Source organism: Mobula hypostoma, chromosome 12 (genome assembly GCF_963921235.1).
Source record: "Mobula hypostoma chromosome 12, sMobHyp1.1, whole genome shotgun sequence".
Classification (NCBI taxonomy): Eukaryota; Metazoa; Chordata; class Chondrichthyes; order Myliobatiformes; family Myliobatidae; genus Mobula; species Mobula hypostoma.
In genome coordinates this window covers 3,102,313-3,122,001 of record NC_086108.1, presented here as the reverse complement: position 1 = coordinate 3,122,001, position 19,689 = coordinate 3,102,313, and the positions used below count along the sequence as shown (strand labels likewise).

Sequence of the window (19,689 nt, the reverse complement as noted above, 5' to 3'; positions counted from 1 at the left end):
AGAGGTTGGGGAGGGAGTTGGAGGGGGGAGAGGGTGGGGAGAGAGGGGAGAGGGTGGGGGGAGAGGGGAAAGGGTGGGGAGGAAGTTGGTGGAGGGAGGGGGAGAGGTTGGGGAGGGAGTTGGAGGGGGGAGAGCGTGGTGAGAGAGGGGAGGGGGAGAGGGTGGTGATGGAGAGAGGGGAGAGGGTGGGGGTGGAGAGAGGGGAGAGGGTGGGGGTGGAGGAGGGAGTTGGAGGAGGGAGGGGGAGAGGTTGGGGAGGGAGTTGGAGGGGGGAGAGGGTGGGGAGAGAGGGGAGAGGGTGGGGGCAGAGGGGGAAAGGGTGGGGAGGGAGTTGGAGGGGGAGAGGGAGAGGTTGGGGAGGGAGTTGGAGGGGGAGAGGGTGGGGAGAGAGGGGAGGGGGAAGGGGAGAGAGGGGAGAGGGTGGGGGTGGAGAGAGGGGAGAGGGTGGGGGTGGAGAGAGGGGAAAGGGTGGGGAGGGAGTTGGAGGAGGGAGGGGGAGAGGTTGTGGAGGGAGTTGGAGGGGGTGAGGATGGGGGAGAGAGGGGAGAGGGTGGGGGGAGAGAGGGGAGAGGGTGGGGAGGGAGTTGGAGGAGGGAGGGGGAGAGGTTGGGGAGGGAGTTGGAGGGGGAGAGGGTGGGGTTGGAGAGACGGGAGAGGGTGGGGGTGGAGAGAGGGGAGAGGGTGGGGGTGGAGAGAGGGGAGAGGGTGGGGAGAGAGGGGAGAGGGTGGGGGTGGAGAGAGGGGAGAGGGTGCGGGCAGAAGGGGAGAGGTTGGGGAGGGAGTTGGAGGAGGGAGGGGGAGAGGGTGGGGGCAGAAGGGGAGAGGTTGGGGAGGGAGTTGGAGGAGGGAGGGGGCGAGGTTGGGGAGGGAGTTGGAGGGGGAGAGGGTGGGGAGAGAGGGGAGAGGGTGGGGTTGGAGAGACGGGAGAGGGTGGGGGTGGAGAGAGGGGAGAGGGTGGGGTTGGAGAGAGGGGAGAGGGTGGGGGTGGAGAGAGGGGAGAGGGTGGGGGTGGAGAGAGGGGAGAGGGTGGGGGCAGAAGGGGAGAGGTTGGGGGAGAGGTTGGGGAGGGAGTTGGAGGGGGGAGAGGGAGAGGTTGGGGAGGGAGTTGGAGGGGGAGAGGGTGGGGAGAGAGGGGAGGGGGAAGGGGAGAGAGGGGAGAGGGTGGGGGAGAGAGGGGAGAGGGTGGGGGGAGAGAGGGGAGGGGGAAGGGGAGAGAGGGGAGAGGGTGGGGGTGGAGAGAGGGGAGAGGGTGGGGGTGGAGAGAGGGGAGAGGTTGGGGAGGGAGTTGGAGGGGGAGAGGGTGGGGAGAGAGGGGAGAGGGTGGGGGTGGAGAGAGGGGAGAGGGTGGGGGGAGAGAGGGGAGGGGGAAGTCATCGTCCACTCACCAACACTTGAGCTGTCTCTGCTGCCAGGACGGTCATTGGGTAATGTGAAGAGAAGCACTGTGGAGATCGGGCCATCCTGACCCACATCCCAACTCTGCAGGACAGCTGCTCAAAACCAGAGAGAACAGTGGTGAGTTACTGACACCGGACTGGGGTGCGGAGAGCAGGAGGTCAGGAGGTGGCAGACAGAGAGCGGGTTCAGAGATTTGGCTGAAATATGGTGATGAATAGGTAGTTATTTGAATTAGTTCAGATAAGAGGAGCCAGCAAGTTTCAGCCTCTGCACTTCTTAGCATCTTCACCATGGCAAAACAAGATGTCCAATGGTTTTAGCAAAGGCAGGCTAGCTTAAAGAGTGAACAGTCAAGAACTGAAGATATTCAGGAAAGGAAGTCCAGAACTACAGATGGTGTGACAAGGCCTCCCCCGGCACTGATGAGATTTAGAGAGATCAGTAAATTCTGAAACATGGAGTGGGACAGCTCTAACCTTTAGATTCCTGATCGACATGAGAAACCCTCACGAATCCATTCTGACAGCCAAAAGCAGTCAAACGCCTGGTGGAGTCCGGAATATTGACAACATCGAGCCAGAGGACGCTGCAACAATCAGATGCAGAGTTTAGTAACCAAGACACCAGTGAACGTACATTAATTACACACTACCGCTGGTTAGACTTCAGGAGAAGGAAACCAGAGATCCATCAGCCAGTCCTCATCAGAGAATCAGAGCTAGAGAGTGTCAGGAAACAGTGTTATAATTTCAGAGGACCTGTCCTGAGCCCAGCACACAAGTGCAATTGTGAAGAAAGCACGGCAGCGCTTTTACTTCCCGAGGATTACAAATACCTGGGGATACAAATTAACAATAAACTGGACTGGTCAAAGAACACTGAGGCTGTCTACAAGAGTCAGAGCCGTCTCTATTTCCTGAGGAGATTGAGGTCCTTTAACATCTGCCGGACAATGCTGAGGATGTTCTACGAGTCTGTGGTGGCCAGTGCGATCATGTTTGCTGTTGTGTGCTGGGGCAGCAGGCTGAGGGTAGCAGACACCAACAGAATCAACAAACTCATTCGTAAGGCCAGTGATGTTGTGGGGATGGAACTGGACTCTCTGACGGTGGTGTCTGAAAAGAGGATGCTGTCTAAGTTGCATGCCATCTTGGACAATGTCTCTCATCCACTACATAATGTACTGGTTGGGCACAGGAGTACATTCAGCCAGAGACTCATTCCACCGAGATGCAACACAGAGCGTCATAGGAAGTCATTCCTGCCTGTGGCCATCAAACTTTACAACTCCTCCCTTGGAGGGTCAGACACCCTGAGCCAATAGGCTGGTCCTGGACTTATTTCCTGGCATAATTTACATATCACTATTTAATTATTTATGGTGCAACTGTAACGAAAACCAATTTCCCTCGGGATCAATAAAGTATGACTATGACTATGACTTCCCGAGGAGTCTGTGGAGATTTGGCACAACATCTAAAACTCTGACAAACTTCTACAGATGTGCGGTGGAGAGTACATTGACTGGCTGCATCACAGCCAGGTATGGAAACACCAATGCCCTTGAATAGAAAACCCTAAAATAGGAAAAACCATCAGCACTATTGAGCACACTTACATGAAAAGCTGTCGCAGGAAAGCAGCATCCATCATCAGGGACACCCCCCCGCCAACACCCAGGACATGCTCTCTTCTTGCTGCTTCCATCAGGACTCAGGACTCACATCACGAGGTTCAGGAACAGTTACTACCCCTCAACCACAGGCTCTTGAACAAGAGGAGATAACTTCACTCATCCCCATCACGGAAATGTTCCCAAAACCTACTCTCAAGGACTCTTCTCTTATTCTCCATATTATTTATTTATTTGTTTATTTATTATTTCTTTCTTTTTGTATTTGCAGTTTGCTCTCTTCTGCAAGCCAGTTGAACGCCCAAGTTGGGCAGTCTTTCATTGATTCTGTTATGGTTATAATTCTATAGATTTATTGAGTATTCCCACAAGAAAATGAATCCCAGGATTGTATATGGTGACATATATGTACTTTGATAAAAAAAAAAATTCAATTTGAACTTTGAAAATCTCTAGCTCTTAGATCCTAAGACCATTAAAACCCAAGAGCAGATATAGACCATTCAGCCCATCATGTCTGCTCTGCCATTCCATCATGTCTGATTTATTAACCCTTTCAACCCTATTCTTCTGCCTTCTCCTCATAACCTTTGATGCCAAGACTAATCAAGAACCTATCAACCTCCACTTTAAGTACACCTAATGCCTTGGCCCCACAACCACCTAAGGCAATTCCACAGATTCAACACCTTCTAGCTAAAGAAATTCCTCCTCATCTCTATTCTAAATGGATGTCTGTCTATTCTGAGTCTGTGCCTTCTGGTCCTAGACACTCCCACCATAGGAGACATCCTCTCCATGTCTAATCTATCGAGGCCTCTTCCTTGAAATATCGGTTCTGGGGACTTCCACACCCTCCAGAGTGGACAGAGAGCACCTCTAGTTATGTAGGATTTCCCTTGGCAATGCGCTGAGCTAGCAGCCTGGGACCTTGTGTGAGGACACCCATAGAACAGCCCCGATGTGATGTGGTGAATTCTTACTGGCTGGGCACATTGGTCAGCTCTGGGAAGAAGAATTCTACTGGCTGCTCTTCAAACTGGTGCAGTGTCTCGTTCTGTGGAAGGAAGAGAGAGAAACACTCAGTTAAATTATTGACGGACACTCTGACCTGTGCTGTCACTCTTACACAACACGGAACGGTCCAGCACAGGAACAGGCCCTTCGGCCCACAATGTCATGCTGACCCAGCCAAAAAGCAAATCAAAAACTCCCAAACACCAATTATTTCTCCCTACACCATGTCCATATCCCTCTATCTTCCTCACATTCATGTGCCTATCCAAACATTTCTTAAAAGCCCCTCATGTATTTGCCTCTATCACCATACCCGGCCAGGCAGCGCATTCCAGGCATCCACCACTTTTACTTCCTCTTTTTTTTGCAATTTTATTCTTTATTGAAGTTCATCATCAAAGAAACATTTCCATAAGATGTATTTCAGATACTGCACATATATATCATATAGTCATATTTGCCACAAATCTCCACATAATATTTATACACTTTTCTAGTAGAGGAAAGAAAGAACAAGCAAAAGGAGAAAACTATGTACGGGTAGGGAGTGATCTTTTTTACAACATATTCATTGATTTGTGAGAATAAAATCACGCCCATGAGGTGTTTGTAGTTAAACCATTTTTCCCAGTTTGAATCAAATTGTTCCAACTTATGATTAACAGATGCTGGTGTCTTCTCCATTTTGTAAATGTCCATTGTAATTTCCATCCATACGTTTAAAGTTGGGGTCTCCTGTGATAACCATTTCCTGGTAAGGGTCTTTTTACCAGCCACCAGCAGTACATTCATTAAATATTTATCTCTTTTCAACCATTCTTGAGGTACATACCCAAAATATATGGTCTTACTTCCGAAGGGTATTTCACATTTAAAAATGTCTTGTAGGGCACTGTGTATCCCACTCCAATAGTCTTTGATAATGGGGCATTCCCAGAAAATATGATAATGGTTTCATTTTGATTTCCACAATTTCTCCAGCAAACAGGGAGGTTACTATCATAATGGGATTTCTGAGAGGGTGTAATAAAATATCTTATCAAGTTTTTCCATCTAAACTCCCTCCATTTCTGTGAACTGATACACTTCCATTGATACCTCCATATTATTGTCCATTCTTCCTCAGATATAATTATCCCTCCTTCCTTCTCCCATTTTATTTTAATGTATGAAGTTGAATCCACTCTCGCCATCAATGCATGCCCTCTGGTATTAGACATTTCAACCCTGGGAAACAGATACTCTCTGTCCACACTATCCATGCCTCTCATAATCTTGTAAAATCTATCAGAACACAATGCCAAGTTGAATTAAACCCCTTCTGCCAGCACGTGGTCCACACTGCTCCATACCCTGCATATTCACGTGTTAGATTTATCTAACAGCCTCTTACTCTTCAGCACCACTATTGTAACCTGGTGAAGGTTTCAGCCTGAAATGTTGACTGTTTATTCCCCTCCATAGATGCTGCTCAATCTGCTGAGTTCCTGCAGTGTTTTGTACGTGTTACTACTGTATCCTGAGGAAGGGTCTCAGCCAAGTCGTTGACTGTTTATTCCTCTTCATGGATGCTGCTTGACCCAGAGTTCCTCCAGCATTTTGAGTAACTATTGTACCTCCTTCCACCAAGATTCAAGTTTATTTGCCACGTGTACATCGAAACATACAGTGAAATGCGTTGTTTGTGTTAACAACCGACACACCCTGTCACCACACATTCCAGCACCAACACAGTATTTCCACAAGGCTCAGCAGAACAAAAAACAACAGCAAAATATCAGACACAAAATGCTGGAGGAACTCAGCAGGTCAGTCAGCATCTAAGGAGAGGAATAAAGAGTCGATGCTTCAGGCTGAGACTCTTCCTTCATCAAGCTGTTAACCTCAGGACAGGCCTCCAGTGGATTCAGGCTTGCAGACACCGCACTCCCTGGCAGCCTGTTCCAGGGACACAGCACCCTCTGTGTATAAAAATCCCTGCCCCACACATCTCCTTTAAGGTCACGCACTCACCCACACCCCCCAACTCACCTTAAGTGCATGCCCACTAGTATTGGTCATTTCTTCCCTGGGAAAAAGATCATGTCTGTGCCTCACTTAATTTGATGAACTTCTATCAAATTCCGATGTGAAGCCAGGAAGAAGCTGCTTACCTCTTTATACAGGTGAATCTGGTGATCATGGCCACTAAGCAGGAATACTGTCTCTCGCTGTCTCCTCTCTTTAACCCTTAATCATGAAAAACCAGAAGATGAGACCAGTACACATGGCGGTGCTGCAATGCGTTTTTAGCAATATTACAATCTTAAAATTGCTTGGGGTTTCCAGGGAGGGGCTTGTCGTGTCCATTCTGGGGCAGCTCACTCACCTTTGGGGCCCCACCAGACACTCGTCTCTCAGCTGTGGCTCCAAATAGCTGTTTGCCTGCAGCAGTGGCCACACCCCGGTACACCGCTTCGACAGGCGGGCTGAACCAGGCGAGGGCAGCAGGCAGGCCTCACTCCACCCGCCCCACGCCCCATCATGGTCATCCACTGCAACCAAGGGAGACCCAAGTTGTGACGAATACTTGTACACTAGACCTGGACTTCCGAGGTAGACAGAGTGGAACTGCTCAGGTTCAACGGCCTTGACGCGTCGAAAACTCTCCTGCGCAGCTTTCAAACTCTCATCGCTGATCAATCAATCTTAAAATCACATTGCATTCCTCTCATTTGACAAGCAGGGTGGGGATGAAATTGCTGCGACTGTATGCCTGTGTGGTAGGGTGATGATTAAACTTGAACCTACTGCTTTGAACATGGAAGATTTTATGTTTGAAGAGGAACTGAGGTGAGGCAGTGGGAATATGATGATTTATAATCCGGAAGCCTGATGTACAATTCCCGATCTTTCCCACCTTATTCCCAGGATATGGGCACTGCTGACAAGACTGGGATTTATTACCAGGTCCCTGGAGAAGGTAGTGACATGTAGCCACTGTAAACCCCTGCAGTCTACACTTTCTGGTGGAGATGAGACACAAGAGAGACTGCAGATGCTGAAATCTGGAGCCACACACAATCCACTGGAAGAACTCAGAAGTTCGAGCACCATTAAGAGGGAGGGAGAAAAGAATAGATCAGAAACATTGACTTCCCTTCCCCACCGCCTGACAGATGCTGTTTGACCTGCTGAGACCCTCCAGGAGGTTCTGAGTTGCTACATTCTGTGGTGGTTTGACAGAGCTGAGTGGTTTGCCAGATCACCTCAGGGGCTCTTTAACTTTAACCTTCACCCACACTGCCATAGGACCGAGAGATCTTTCATGTTATTTTTTTCCATGTTACTTAAAGAAGTATTCAGTCAGAGAGAGATAGTGGGTTGATATAGGGCTGTACGGAGTGAAATTTGAAAAGGAGAAGCTAAGGTCAGATGTATCAGCATTTTGGTGGAGTAAAGGGAATTACAGAGGCATGAGAGGAGTTGGTCAGAATTGATTAGAAAAGAACAATGGCAGGGATGACAGAAGACAGCAATGGCTGGAATTTCTAGAACATATCCAGAAGTCACAGAATATATACATCCCAAAGAAGAAGACAATCATAGCCAACAAGGGAAGTCAAAGCCAATATAAAAGCCAAAGAGAGGGCACATAATAGAGCAAAAAGGAAGTTAAGAGGATTGGGAAGCTTTTAAAAACAAACAGAATGCAACTAAAAATGTTATTAAGAAGGAGGAAAATCTGCAGATGCTGGAAATCCAGAGAAACACACACAAAATGCTGGCGGAACTCAGCAGGTCAGGCAGCATCTATGGAAATGAGTGTAATAGACGTTTCAGGCCAAGGCCCTTCATCAGGGCCCAAAATGTCGACTATACTCATCTCCATAGATGCTGCCTGGCCTGCTGAGTACCTCCGGCATTTTGTGTGTGTTGATTACGAAGGAAAAGGTGGAATACGAAAGTAAGCTAACTAATATAAAAGAGGATACCAAAAGTTTCTTCAGATACATAAAGTGTAAAACAGACCCTAGAGTGGATATCAGACCACTGGAAAATAATGGGGGACGAGGAAATGGTGGAGAAATTGAAAAAGTATTTTCAGTCTTCACTGTGGAAGGCACTAGCAGTATGGTGGAAGTTCGAGAGTGCCAGGGGTCAGAAGAGTGTGAAGTTGCCATTAGTAGGGAGAAGGTTCTAGGGAATCTGAAAAGTCTGAAGTCATCTGGAGCAGATGGTGCGCACCCCAGGGTTCTGAAAGAGGTGGCTAAAGAGATTGTGGTGGCGTTAGTAATGATCTTTCAAAAATCACTAAGATTCTGGAATGGGGCCTGAAGACTGGAAAATTGCAAATGTAACTCCACTCTTCAAGAAAGGAGAGAGGCAGATGAAAGGAATTTATAGGCCAGTTACTCTGACCCCAGTGGTTGGGAAGATGTTGGTGTTAAGGATGTGGTTTCAGGGTAATTGGAGGCACCATAATCAGCACGTCTTCCCCAAGGGAAAATCTTGCCTGACAAATCTGTTAGAATTTTTTAAAGAAATAACAAGCAGGATAGATAAAGAAGATTTGGTTGATGTTGTGTACTTGGGTTTTCAGAAGGCCATTGACAAGGTGCCACACATGAGGCTGCTTAATAAGTTAAGAGCCTGTGGAATTACAGGGAAGATACTAGCATGGATAAAGCAGAGTCTGATTGGCAGTCGGCAAAGAGTGAGAATAAAGGGAGCCTTTTCTGACTGGCTGCCGGTAACTAGTGGTGTTCCACAGGGTCTGTGTTGGGACTGATCCTTTGTACATTATATGTCAATGACTTAGATGACAGAATTGATAGCACTGCTGCAAAGTTTGCAGATGATATGAAAATAGGTGAAGGGACGGGTAGTTCTGAGAAAGTAGAGAGGCTACAGAAGGCCTTAAACAGACTAGAAGAATGGGCAGAGAAATGGCATATGGAATACTGTGTTGGGAAGCGTACGGTCATGCACTTTGTTAGAGAAAAAATAAAGGGTAGACTAGTCAAAAATTCAAACAACCCAGGAGCAAAGGGACTTGGGAGTCCCTATGTAGAATTCTCTAAAGATTAATTTGCAGGTTGAATCTGTGGTGAGGAAGGCAAATGTGATGATAGCATTCATTTCAAGAGGACTAGAATATAAAAGCAAGGATGTACTGTTGAGCCTTTATAAAGCACTGGCGAGGCTTCCCTTGGAGTATTGTGAGCAGTTTTGGGCCCCTTATCTTAGAAAAGATGTATTGACAATGGAGCTAGTTCAAAGGAGGTTCACAAAAATGTAGACTTGGTGAGGATGTTTCCTATAGTGGGAGAGTCTATGACCAGAGGACAGAGCTTCAGAGTAGACTGGCATCCTTTTACAATGGGGCTGAGGAGGAATTTCTCTAGCCGGAAAGCAGTGAATCTGTGGAATTCATCATCATAGGCGGCTTTACGTATATTCAAGGCAGAGGTTGATAGGTTCTTAACTATTCAGGGCATGAAGGGATACGGGGAGAAGGCTGGAGATTGGAGCTGAGCGGGGAAATGGATCAACCATGATGAAATGGCAGAGCAGACTCGATGAGCTGAATGGCCTAATTCTGCTCTTACATCTTATGGTCTTATTGTCTTATGGACCTCTGGTTTGGATTTGACTCACAGAAAACAAAAATTGGAAAGACCATGGAAAAAATTTAGAATGATTTTATCAGGGCTCTAGGGTCTGAATTATAGGGAAAGGTTGGACAGGCTAGGATTTTATTCCTTAGATCGGGTCAGGGTGAGTGAGTTGTGGGCGTGCTATGTTAGCATTGGAAGCATGGCGACACCCCCAGCACATCCTCAAACCGTACTGAGTAGCGACACAAAACAATGCAGTTCACAGCGCGTTTCAATGTACACGTGACAAATAAAGTTAATCTATCTTCTTTCAAAAGAGCAAATGAGCACTCTTTTTTAATTCTGGATTGGCTAATCAAACACTAGAGGGCATAGCTTTACGATGAGAGGGAAGAGAATTAACAGGTAGTTAAGGGTCAACTTTTTTTTAAACACAGAGGAAGTGGTTGAGGTAGGTACAAAAACAGCTTTTAGAAGACAGTGGGTTGACGACGTGGATCGTTGCTCCTTTTCACACCTTGTGTGTGGCGCATCAATCGGCATTTTTTGCCATTTCCTTAGCATTTGTCGGTTTTTTTTTACGGGGCCGAGTTGCTAGTTCGACGCTCAAACCAGTACGATGGAAAGCGTGTAAGGAGCCAGCCGGATTTGAACCTGGGACCACTTGCCTCGAAGTCCAGTGCTAACGCAACGACACCACCGGCCAGCTGTACGTGAACTGGAAAGAGTTTAAAGGTTATGGGCCAAATGGGACCAGCTTGAATGGGGCATCTTGGTCAGGAAGGACCAGTTGTGCTAAGGGTCTGTTTGGATGCTGTATATAAAGGGAAAGAGTGGGAATTTATAGAATTAGTTTGTGATAGACACAGGACTACAGAGTAGAGAATTGGAATGCTTATGTTTTGATTTAGGATTACGGGAAAAGAGTGGGACACTGGATGAGCTAAGGATTTAATGGGGCTATAAAGTGGGATTAGTTTCCAATTCATGCAGGATGGGGTTGCTGGGACTGAGACTGATGAGCCATGTGGCAAGAGAGCAGGATAGAAGGATTATTAGTGGATGGTAAGGCATTGGAAACAGAGATGGTGTTAATGTTTGGGCATATTTCTTCACCCAAGAGGAGCCGGCGAGCAAGGAGGGAAGAAAGCCTCGGAAATCGGTCAGCGAAGGACACTCACTCCACGTGGTAAAGCTGGAACGGCGTGAACTGCAGCTCCAGGTTCAGACAGCTCTCTGCAAACACAACAGTATGGGTCAATGTCCCACTGAATGGGTCTAATAGCCATTCCCACACCAACATGCCTGTCCATTGCCACTAGGTTGCAGGAGCAACACTTCATATTCCGTCTGGGCAGCCCCAGCTTGATGGAATGAACATCAATTTCTTGAACTTCCCATAACCACTCCCCTTCGTTTTCCCACATCCCCTCTTTGTTTTTTTCTCTCCCCTATTCTCACATCTTCTTTTCCTCCCCACCCTTTCTCCTGTGGTCCACTGTCCTCTCCTATCAGATTTCTCCTTTGTCAGCCCTTTACCTCTTCCACCTATCACCTTCCAACTTCTCACTTCATGCCATCTACCTTCCCTCTCACCTGGTCTCACCTATCACCTTCCACCTTGTACTCCTTCCCCAACTACCCCCATCTTCTTAAATTGGCTTCTACCCTCTTCCTTTCCAGTCCTGATGAAGGGTCTCAGCCTGAAACATCCACTGAATATTCCCTACCATAGATGCTGCCTGACCTACTGAAATCCTCCAGCATTTTGTGTGTGTTACTACGGTCTCTTTCCCAACTATATGACCCCTTCTGCCACACTGCAGTGGACAACTCTCTTCACCTCCAAGTCAGGAGGTCACAGAGCTGGATCTTCGGAGCACAAGGTCAGTGCCATCAGTCCCAGTGCAATGGAGTCAGAGGTACTGCTGTTCGCATAAGATGTTAATCCCAAGCCTTACTGGGAACAAATGCAGCAGGACTTAAGAAATAGGAGCAGGAGTCGGCCATCTGGCCCGTCGAGCCTGCTCCGTCATTCAATAAGATCATGGCTGATCTGGCCATGGACTCATCTCCACCTACCTGCCTGCCTTTTCCCCATAACCATACTATGCAAAAACCTATCCAACCTCGTCTTAAACATACTGATGTAGCCTCCACTGCTTCATTGAGCAGAGAATTCCACAGGTTCACTACTCTCTGGGAAAAGCAGTTCCTCCTCATCTCCGTCTTAAATCTACTCACTCGAATCTTGATGCTATGTTCCCTAGTTTTAATCTCACCTATCAGTGGAAACAACTATCCTGTCTCTATCTTATCTATCCCTTTCATAACTTTATGTTTCTACAAGATCTCCTCTCATTCTTCTGAATTCCAATGACTATAGTCCCAGGTTACTCAATCTCTCTTCATAGTCTAACCCCCTCATCACTGGAATCAACCTGGTGAACTGCCTCTGCACTGCCTCCAAAGCCAACAATCTTGAATGAGTTCAAAAGAGTTGGAAATTACCGTTTTTTAAAAATAAAACTTTTTATAAGATTCATACATTTTTGACAAACTCATGTTTTTTTTACACTCACTGGCAGAAAGCGGTATAGCAGCTAAACTAACGGTTTATCACCTTTCTCGTTTTTCATTGGCTAAGTGTTAGCAGATTACCCACGTGATGATCTTGTTTAATTATATAGCCTATTAGCTAATTCAATCCGATCCAAGAAATTTTCCTTATCTTATCTATAAAAGTGATGGATTTTTCAGAAGCACCATCTTTACTTTTTGTCTATCCCCTCTTAGCATCATTTCTCAGCTTTGTATCTCACTTGCTTAGAATTTGTATGCTCATATATACTCTGAAATGTTGGAATTAAGACTGCTCGTCATTTTTCAATTCCAGAAGAACCCTAAGGATCAGAAAATAAACAGAGATCCAACAACAGTGATGACATAATAATCCTTTAATGTGATTTACTCACGTGCTATAGAGTCCAGGTTATACTCCGATCCTGGCTCATAGTCACAGTAGATGTTGAGAAATGGACTTGCCTTATCCCCAGAGTCCTAAAGAGAAACAGACAGCAGCGTTAATTTATGGACAGGAAGCCAGGCCTTCCCTCGGACAGAATCCCAGCAGTTAACTGAAGACAGTTCCCACATTGCAACATCATCATCATTATGTGCTGTGTCATATGACATGGGTAATCATAGCCTTTCCGTGACCATGATTGTTCTTGGCAAATGTTGCTGAAAACTCTCATCAGGCCAGGTGGCATGTGTAGAAACATTAAAAGACCAGATTAGCTCTATTTGTCACAAACAGCAAAAAGCATAATTTCCATCAAATCAAACCAGCAAGGATTGCGCTGGGCAGCCTGGAAGTATTGCCACGCTTCTGATGCCAACGTAGCACGTCCAGAACTCACCCATACATCTTTGGAATGTAGGAGGAAACCAGAGCATCATCATTATGTGCCAGGTTGTACAATGTAGGCATCATGGTCTCATGACCATGATTGTTCTTGGCAAGTTGTTGTTGTTTGTGTGTGTGTGTGTGTTTTTTTTTACAGAGGTGGTTTGCCATTGCCTTCTTTTGGGACAGTGTCTTTACAAGATGGGTGACCCCAAACTTTTCGGAGATTTTCTGCCTGGCATCAGTGGTTGCATAACCAGGACTTGTGATATGCACTAGCTGCTCATACGACCTTCCACCACCTCCTCGTCCCATGGCTTCACGTGACCCTGATCAGGTGGGGGGGGGGGTGGAACACATCGTAACAGTGGCTAAAATTCAAAAAGGACCCAAAATAAAACCATCGAATTCTGAAAGCATTCATCAGGCCAGGGAGCGTGTATGGAAAGATTTGTCACATGTACATTGAAACATACCGCGAAATGCATCATTTCCATCGAATTGAATCACACCTCTGGCGCCAACAGAGCACGCCCACAATCAATAACCCTTACAAACCCATGCATCTTTGACATGTAGGAGAAAACTGGAGCACCCGGAGGAAGCTCTCGTGGTCATCAAGCAGAACGTACAAACTCCCTACAGATGGTGGGAATATAACTTGGGTTACTGGCTCTGTAAATTACATGCACTCACTTTATTCTGCAGGGTTATTGTTTTACCCTATTCTAGCTCAACGCACTGTGTAATGGACAGCATGCAAGACAAGCTTTTTACTGGATCTCAGTAAATGTGACAATAATGAACCAATTCCAGAGTGCTTGCCTCACTTGGAATGACTGATTGATTCCCCTGATGGTCCAAGAGGAGAAAGGACAGTTTCATTTCCACTAACTGTAAGACTGTTTTGGTGTCCTTAAAAGAGAAGGGAAAAGTGCTATTGAAATGCAAGCACGTCTTAGTTTCCCCTCTGGAACCGTTTGTTTTAGGGAATGAACGCTGCTTGAACAGAAGTCCCATGCTCTTCTTTGACATGGGATATTAAGTGGTCACTGAAGACAGATGGGAAAAAAACAGAAGGGATTCTGCAGACCGATGCCCACAAAAATCCAGACCGACACACACAAAATGTTGGAAAAACTCAGCAGGTCAGGCAGCATCCATGCAGAGGAATAAACAGGCTTTGGACCACGGCCCTTCATCCAGACTGGACAGGAAGCAGGAAGAAGCCAGAAACATTGAGTTTAATTCCCTCCACAGAAGCTGAACTTCACTTGCCCATTGACTGAACTGTTCCCTATGGTCTCACTTTCAAGGAGTCTTCATCTCATGTTCTCAGTATTTATTGCTTATTAATTTTTTCCCTCTCTCTCTTATTTGCACGACTTGTTGTCTTCTGCACACTGGTTGTTTGTCCCTCCTGACTGGCGCACTGATTGCATTGTGTTTCTTGGATTTACTATGCATGCCCACAAGAGAACGAATCTTAAGGTTCTCCAAGTCATTAGGTACATTTAAAGCAGAGGTTGATAGATTCTTGATTAGTCAGGGCATGAAAGGACACAGGGAGAAAGCAAGGAGATTGGATCAGCTATGATGACATGGCAGAACAGACTCGATGGGCCAAATGGCCTAATTCTGCTCCTATATCTCATGGTCTCACATGGTGACATATATATATATATATATATATATATATACATTGATAATAATTTTAATTTGAACTTTAAAGATAACAGGTGAGACCGGGATTTCACAATATGAAGTTCAACCCCAATAAGTGTGAGGTAGTTCATTTTGGTAGGTCAAATATAATGGCAGAATATAGTATTAATGGTAAGACTCTTGGCAGTGTGGAGAATCAGAGGGATCTTGGGGTCCGAGTCCATAGGACGCTCAAAGCTGCTGCGCAGGTTGACTCGGTGGTTAAGAAGGCATACAGTGTATTGGCCTTCATCAACCGTGGGATTGAGTTCAAGAGCCAAGACGTAATAATGCAGCTATATAGGACCCTGGTCAGACCCCACTTGGAGTACTGTGCTCAGTTCTGGTCGCCTCACTACAGGAAGAATGTGGAAACCATAGAAAGGGTGCAGAGGAGATTTACAAGGATGTTGCCTGGATTGGAAAGCATGCCTTCACATGCCATAGGTTGGTGAACCAGTGGTGTGCCTCAGGGATGTTCTGGGAACCCTACTCCTCATGAATTTTATAAATGACCTGGATGAGGAAGTGGAGGGATGGGTTAGTAAATTTGCTGATGACACAAAGGTTGGAGGTGTTGTGGATAGTGTGGAGGGATGTCACAGGTTACAGTGGGACAGCGACAGGACGCAAAACTGGGCTGAGAAGTGGCAGATGGAGTTCAACCCAGATAAGTGGGTTATATTATCATTGGCTATATTTAAGAGGGAGTTAGATATGGCCCTTGTGGCTACGGGGGTCAGGGGGTATGGAGGGAAGGCTGGGGCGGGGTTCTGAGTTGGATGATCAGCCATGATCATAATAAATGGCGGTGCAGGCTCGAAGGGCCGAATGGCCTACTCCTGCACCTATTTTCTATGTTTCTATGTTTCTAAGTGTGAGGTGGTTCATACTGGTAGGTCAAATACGATGGCAGAATATAGTATTAATGGTAAGACTCTTGGCAGCGTGGAGGATCAGAGGGATCTTGGGGTCCGAGTCCATAGGACACTCAAAGCTGCTGTGCAGGTTGACTCTGTGGTTACGAAAACGTACGGTGCATTGGCTTTCATCAACCGTTGGATTGAGTTGAAGAGACAAGAGGTAGATGCAATTTAATGTGGATAAATGTGAAGTTATCCACTTTGGTGGCAAAAATAGGAAAACAGATTATTATCTGAATGGTGGCCGATTAGGAAAAGGGGAGGTGCAACGAGACCTAGGTGTCATTATACACCAGTCATTGAAAGTGGGCATGCAGGTACAGCAGGCGGTGAAAAAGGCGAATGGTATGCTGGCATTTATAGCGAGAGGATTCAAGTACAGGAGCAGAGAGGTACTACTGCAGTTGTACTAGGCCTTGGTGAGACCACACCTGGAGTATTGTGTGCAGTTTTGGTCCCCTAATCTGAGGAAAGACATCCTTGCCATAGAGGGAGTACAAAGAAGGTTCACCAGATTGATTCCTGGGATGGCAGGACTTTCATATGAAAAAAGACTGGATGAACTAGGCTTGTACTCGTTGGAATTTAGAAGATTGAGGGGGGATCTGATTGAAACATATAAAATCCTAAAGGGATTGGACAGGCTAGATGCAGGAAGATTGTTCCCGATGTTGGGGAAGTCCAGAACGAGGGGTCACAGTTTGAGGATAAAGGGGAAGCCTTTTAGGACTGAGATTAGGAAAAACTTTTTCACACAGAGAGTGGTGAATCTGTGGAATTCTCTGCCACAGGAAGCAGTTGAGGCCAGTTCGTTGGCTATATTTAAGAGGGAGTTAGATATGGCCCTTGTGGCTAAGGGGGTCTAAGGGGTATGGAGGGAAGGCTGGTGAAGGGTTCTGAGTTGGATGATCAGCCATGATCATAATAAATGGTGGTGCAGGCTCGAAGGGCCGAATGGCCTACTCCTGCACCTATTTTCTATGTTTCTATGTCACAGCTATATAGAACCCTGGTCAGACCCCACTTGGAGTACTGTGCTCAGTTCTGGTCACCACACTACAGAAAGGACGATAGAAAGGGTGCAGAAGAGATTTACAAGGATGTTGCCTGGATTGGGGAGCATGTCTTCGCATGCTATAGGTTGAGTGAACTTGGCCTTTTCTCCTTGGAGCAATGGAGGATGAGAGGTGACCTGATAGAGCTGTATAAGATGATGAGAGGCATTGATCGTGTGGATAGTCAGAGGCTTTTCCCCAGGGCTGAAATGGCTAACATGAGAGGGCACAGTTTTAAGGTGTTTGGAAGTAGGTACAGAGGAGATGTCAGGGGTAAGTTTTTTATGCAGAATGGCAAGCGCGTGGAATGGGTCGTGAAGTCTGATACAATAGGCTCTTTTAAGAGACTTAGAAAAATAGAGGGCTATGGGTAACCCCAGGTAATTTCTAAAGTACGTACATGTTCAGCACAGCATTGTGGACCAAAGAGCTTACATTGTGCTGTATGTTTTCTATGTTTCTAATATGTGGTGTTTGTCTTCACCTATTGGTGGCAAAGCAGTACAAGAGTTATTTATTTGTTTACTTATCATTGAGATACAGCACGGATTAGGTCCTTCAAGCAGTGCAGCCTAGCCTGATCATGGGACTATTTGCAATGACCAATTGACCTACAAACAGTACGTCTTTGGACTGTGAGGAAACCGGAGCACTCGGAGGAAACCCATGCGGTCACAGGCAGACCGCACAAACTGCTTACAGGCAGCAGCGTGAATTGAACCCTTGCCATCTGCACTGTAAAGCACTGTGCTAACCACTATGTTACTGTGCTGCCTCAGTTACAAAACAGTTTTTATTTTCCACTGGCTAAGTGTGAACACATGACACACGTGCTGTGACCGTGCATCTTTTAATCGGCTCTCTGTGTATCTCAGGAATGTGGCCTTATTTTAGTATAAAAGTATTGGTTTCTGCAAAAATCACCATCTTGTCTTTGTCTTAGTTCTTGTCTTTAGCTTGATATGCTCGGTAGCTGTTCCTTTGTTTAAACTTTAAAATAAATGATCATAAAGCAACAAGCTTTCACTCATTCTTGGACTCCTAGAAAGGTGGGAGGAGGTGATAGCAGCACGCTGCGTGCGTGCAGCTCTCCAGTGAAAATAATATCATATCCGTTAAATAGGGGCCGTGGACAATTCTGATTTGATGGAGACAGACATGAAAGCACAGAGGAACATTTGGAGAAATTTCTGAAACGCTGGTTCACTGCTGCTGTTACTGTGTGATCGAGAACCTTCCAGAGGGAAGGCCTCAAAATCCCCAGCTTTGCCCGTTGCTGGCAACCGAGATTGAGGTTGAATCGTTCGGATAGAGATGGTGCTTGGTACTCGGTGTCGGAGGGCTGATCGGAGGCTCGAAGTTTTTGGACGACTCAGAGTCGGACTGTGGTCGGGCATGGCAGGGAGAGTTTTCTTCCCTCTCCTGTCTGTGTGAGATGTGGGACTTTCGAGAAACTTTGAACTATTTTACTGTGCCATGGACTTCTTCATCAAGTTATGGTATTGTTGCACTGTTGTAACTATATGTTATAATTATGTGGTTTTGTTAGTTTTTTCAGTCTTGGTCTGTCCTGTGTTTTGTGATATCACACTGGAAGAATATTGTATCATTTCTTAATGCGTGCATTACTAAATGACAATAAAAGAGGACTGTGTGTCCTCATAATCTAATAATCTAATCTAAAAGAACATGGGGATGAGATAATCACCAGATCCGACATTAGGCTAGGGTTAAATCGGAGGCTAGTGGCCTGTTCCGCACTGTATCGCAATAAATAAAAGTTTTAAAAAATGACAACTTAACCAGTCGAAGTGACCTCACCTTAATAAAGGTTATTCCCACAACCAGACCCCTCTTAGGTGGAGATTTGTTGAAAGCATCAATGGACACGATCTCTGCATCAACTGTAGGGAAAGGGGGAGGTGGAGGAGGAACAGAAGGGGGAGGGGGAGGGGAGCAGAAGAAAAACATTCTCAGATGAGCATGGCTAAGCCCCTTTTATCCAGCAAGTCATTTGCCACCCAGGTTACTGGTTAGGCTGCAGCACACAGACTTACCCCATTTTCACCCCAGAATCTCCAGATTTTATGACGTCCCTTATTATGTCTGTAGGTCTGAGAATCCAGGTCCAGGGACTGCAGGCCTGGGGGTTTGGGGTTGGACGCCTGCTTTGGGGTGGGAAATGGGCTTGTTTTGTTGGTGTTGCTTGTGTTGTTCTGATGAACACAGTGGGCATGCTACATCGGCGCCAGAATGTGTGGTGATACTTGCACCCAGCGCCCCCTCAGGTGTGCTGGTTGTTAATGCAAACAACGATTTTCACTGTATGTTTCACAGTGATACAAATCTGACATCTGTATCTGTCCCTGGACCCACTCTCAGTCCTGATCCAGTGAGGCACTCATTCACCTTTAGCTCCGAGGGTCGTGCGTTCCAGAGGCCGGAGCGCAAATCCAGGCAGACGGTCACCATGCTGATGGTCGACAAACCAAGGCCTCACAGGGCTGCCGGCAAACACCCCATGCCCACCCCCCCAATCGCTGCCCCCGAACGGAGGTATGATGAAGTAAGAAGCTGAAAGGTGACAGATGTGTGAGGTAAAGGGCTGAAGGAGGGGGAATCTGCTAGGATAGAACAGTGGACCATGGGAGAGAGGGAGGAGGAGGAACCAGAGGCAGGTAAGCAGAATATGGAATGGGAAAAGAATGGGGAAGGGAAGATGCTCAGGATTTCCTGCAGTATTGGTCTTGATGAACAGCTATGGCCGAAATGTCAACATTTTATTCCCCTCCATGGATGCTGCATGACCTGCTGAGTTCCTCCAGTATTTTATGTATTATCTTGTTATTGTTTTCTTAATTATTCATCTTTGTAATTTATAGTAATTTTACATCTATGCACTATACTGCTGCCAATAAACAACAGTTGTTCAGATGGGGGCAACACAGTA

At 46.3% G+C, this 19,689-nt stretch overlaps 1 protein-coding gene across 4 annotated transcripts in view; it reads right to left on the bottom strand.

The window, feature by feature from the left end:
• The window catches only part of kptn (kaptin (actin binding protein)), a 55,226-nt gene that overhangs the window by 29,565 nt on the left and 5,972 nt on the right, over positions 1–19,689 (bottom strand). For all 4 annotated transcript variants that reach the window (XR_010019851.1, XM_063063500.1, XM_063063501.1 and 1 more), the window contains exons 2-8: positions 18,561–18,643; positions 12,624–12,708; positions 10,830–10,884; positions 6,202–6,277; positions 4,015–4,088; positions 1,875–1,984; positions 1,386–1,490 (exon numbers count right to left, since the gene is read on the bottom strand). Coding sequence is in view for 3 of the 4 variants with exons in the window: in XM_063063500.1 (XP_062919570.1) it covers positions 1,386–1,490; positions 1,875–1,984; positions 4,015–4,088; positions 6,202–6,277; positions 10,830–10,884; positions 12,624–12,708; positions 18,561–18,643 (588 nt within the window). In the remaining variant the exon portion in view is untranslated. The remainder of the gene's footprint in view (positions 1–1,385; positions 1,491–1,874; positions 1,985–4,014; positions 4,089–6,201; positions 6,278–10,829; positions 10,885–12,623; positions 12,709–18,560; positions 18,644–19,689) is intronic.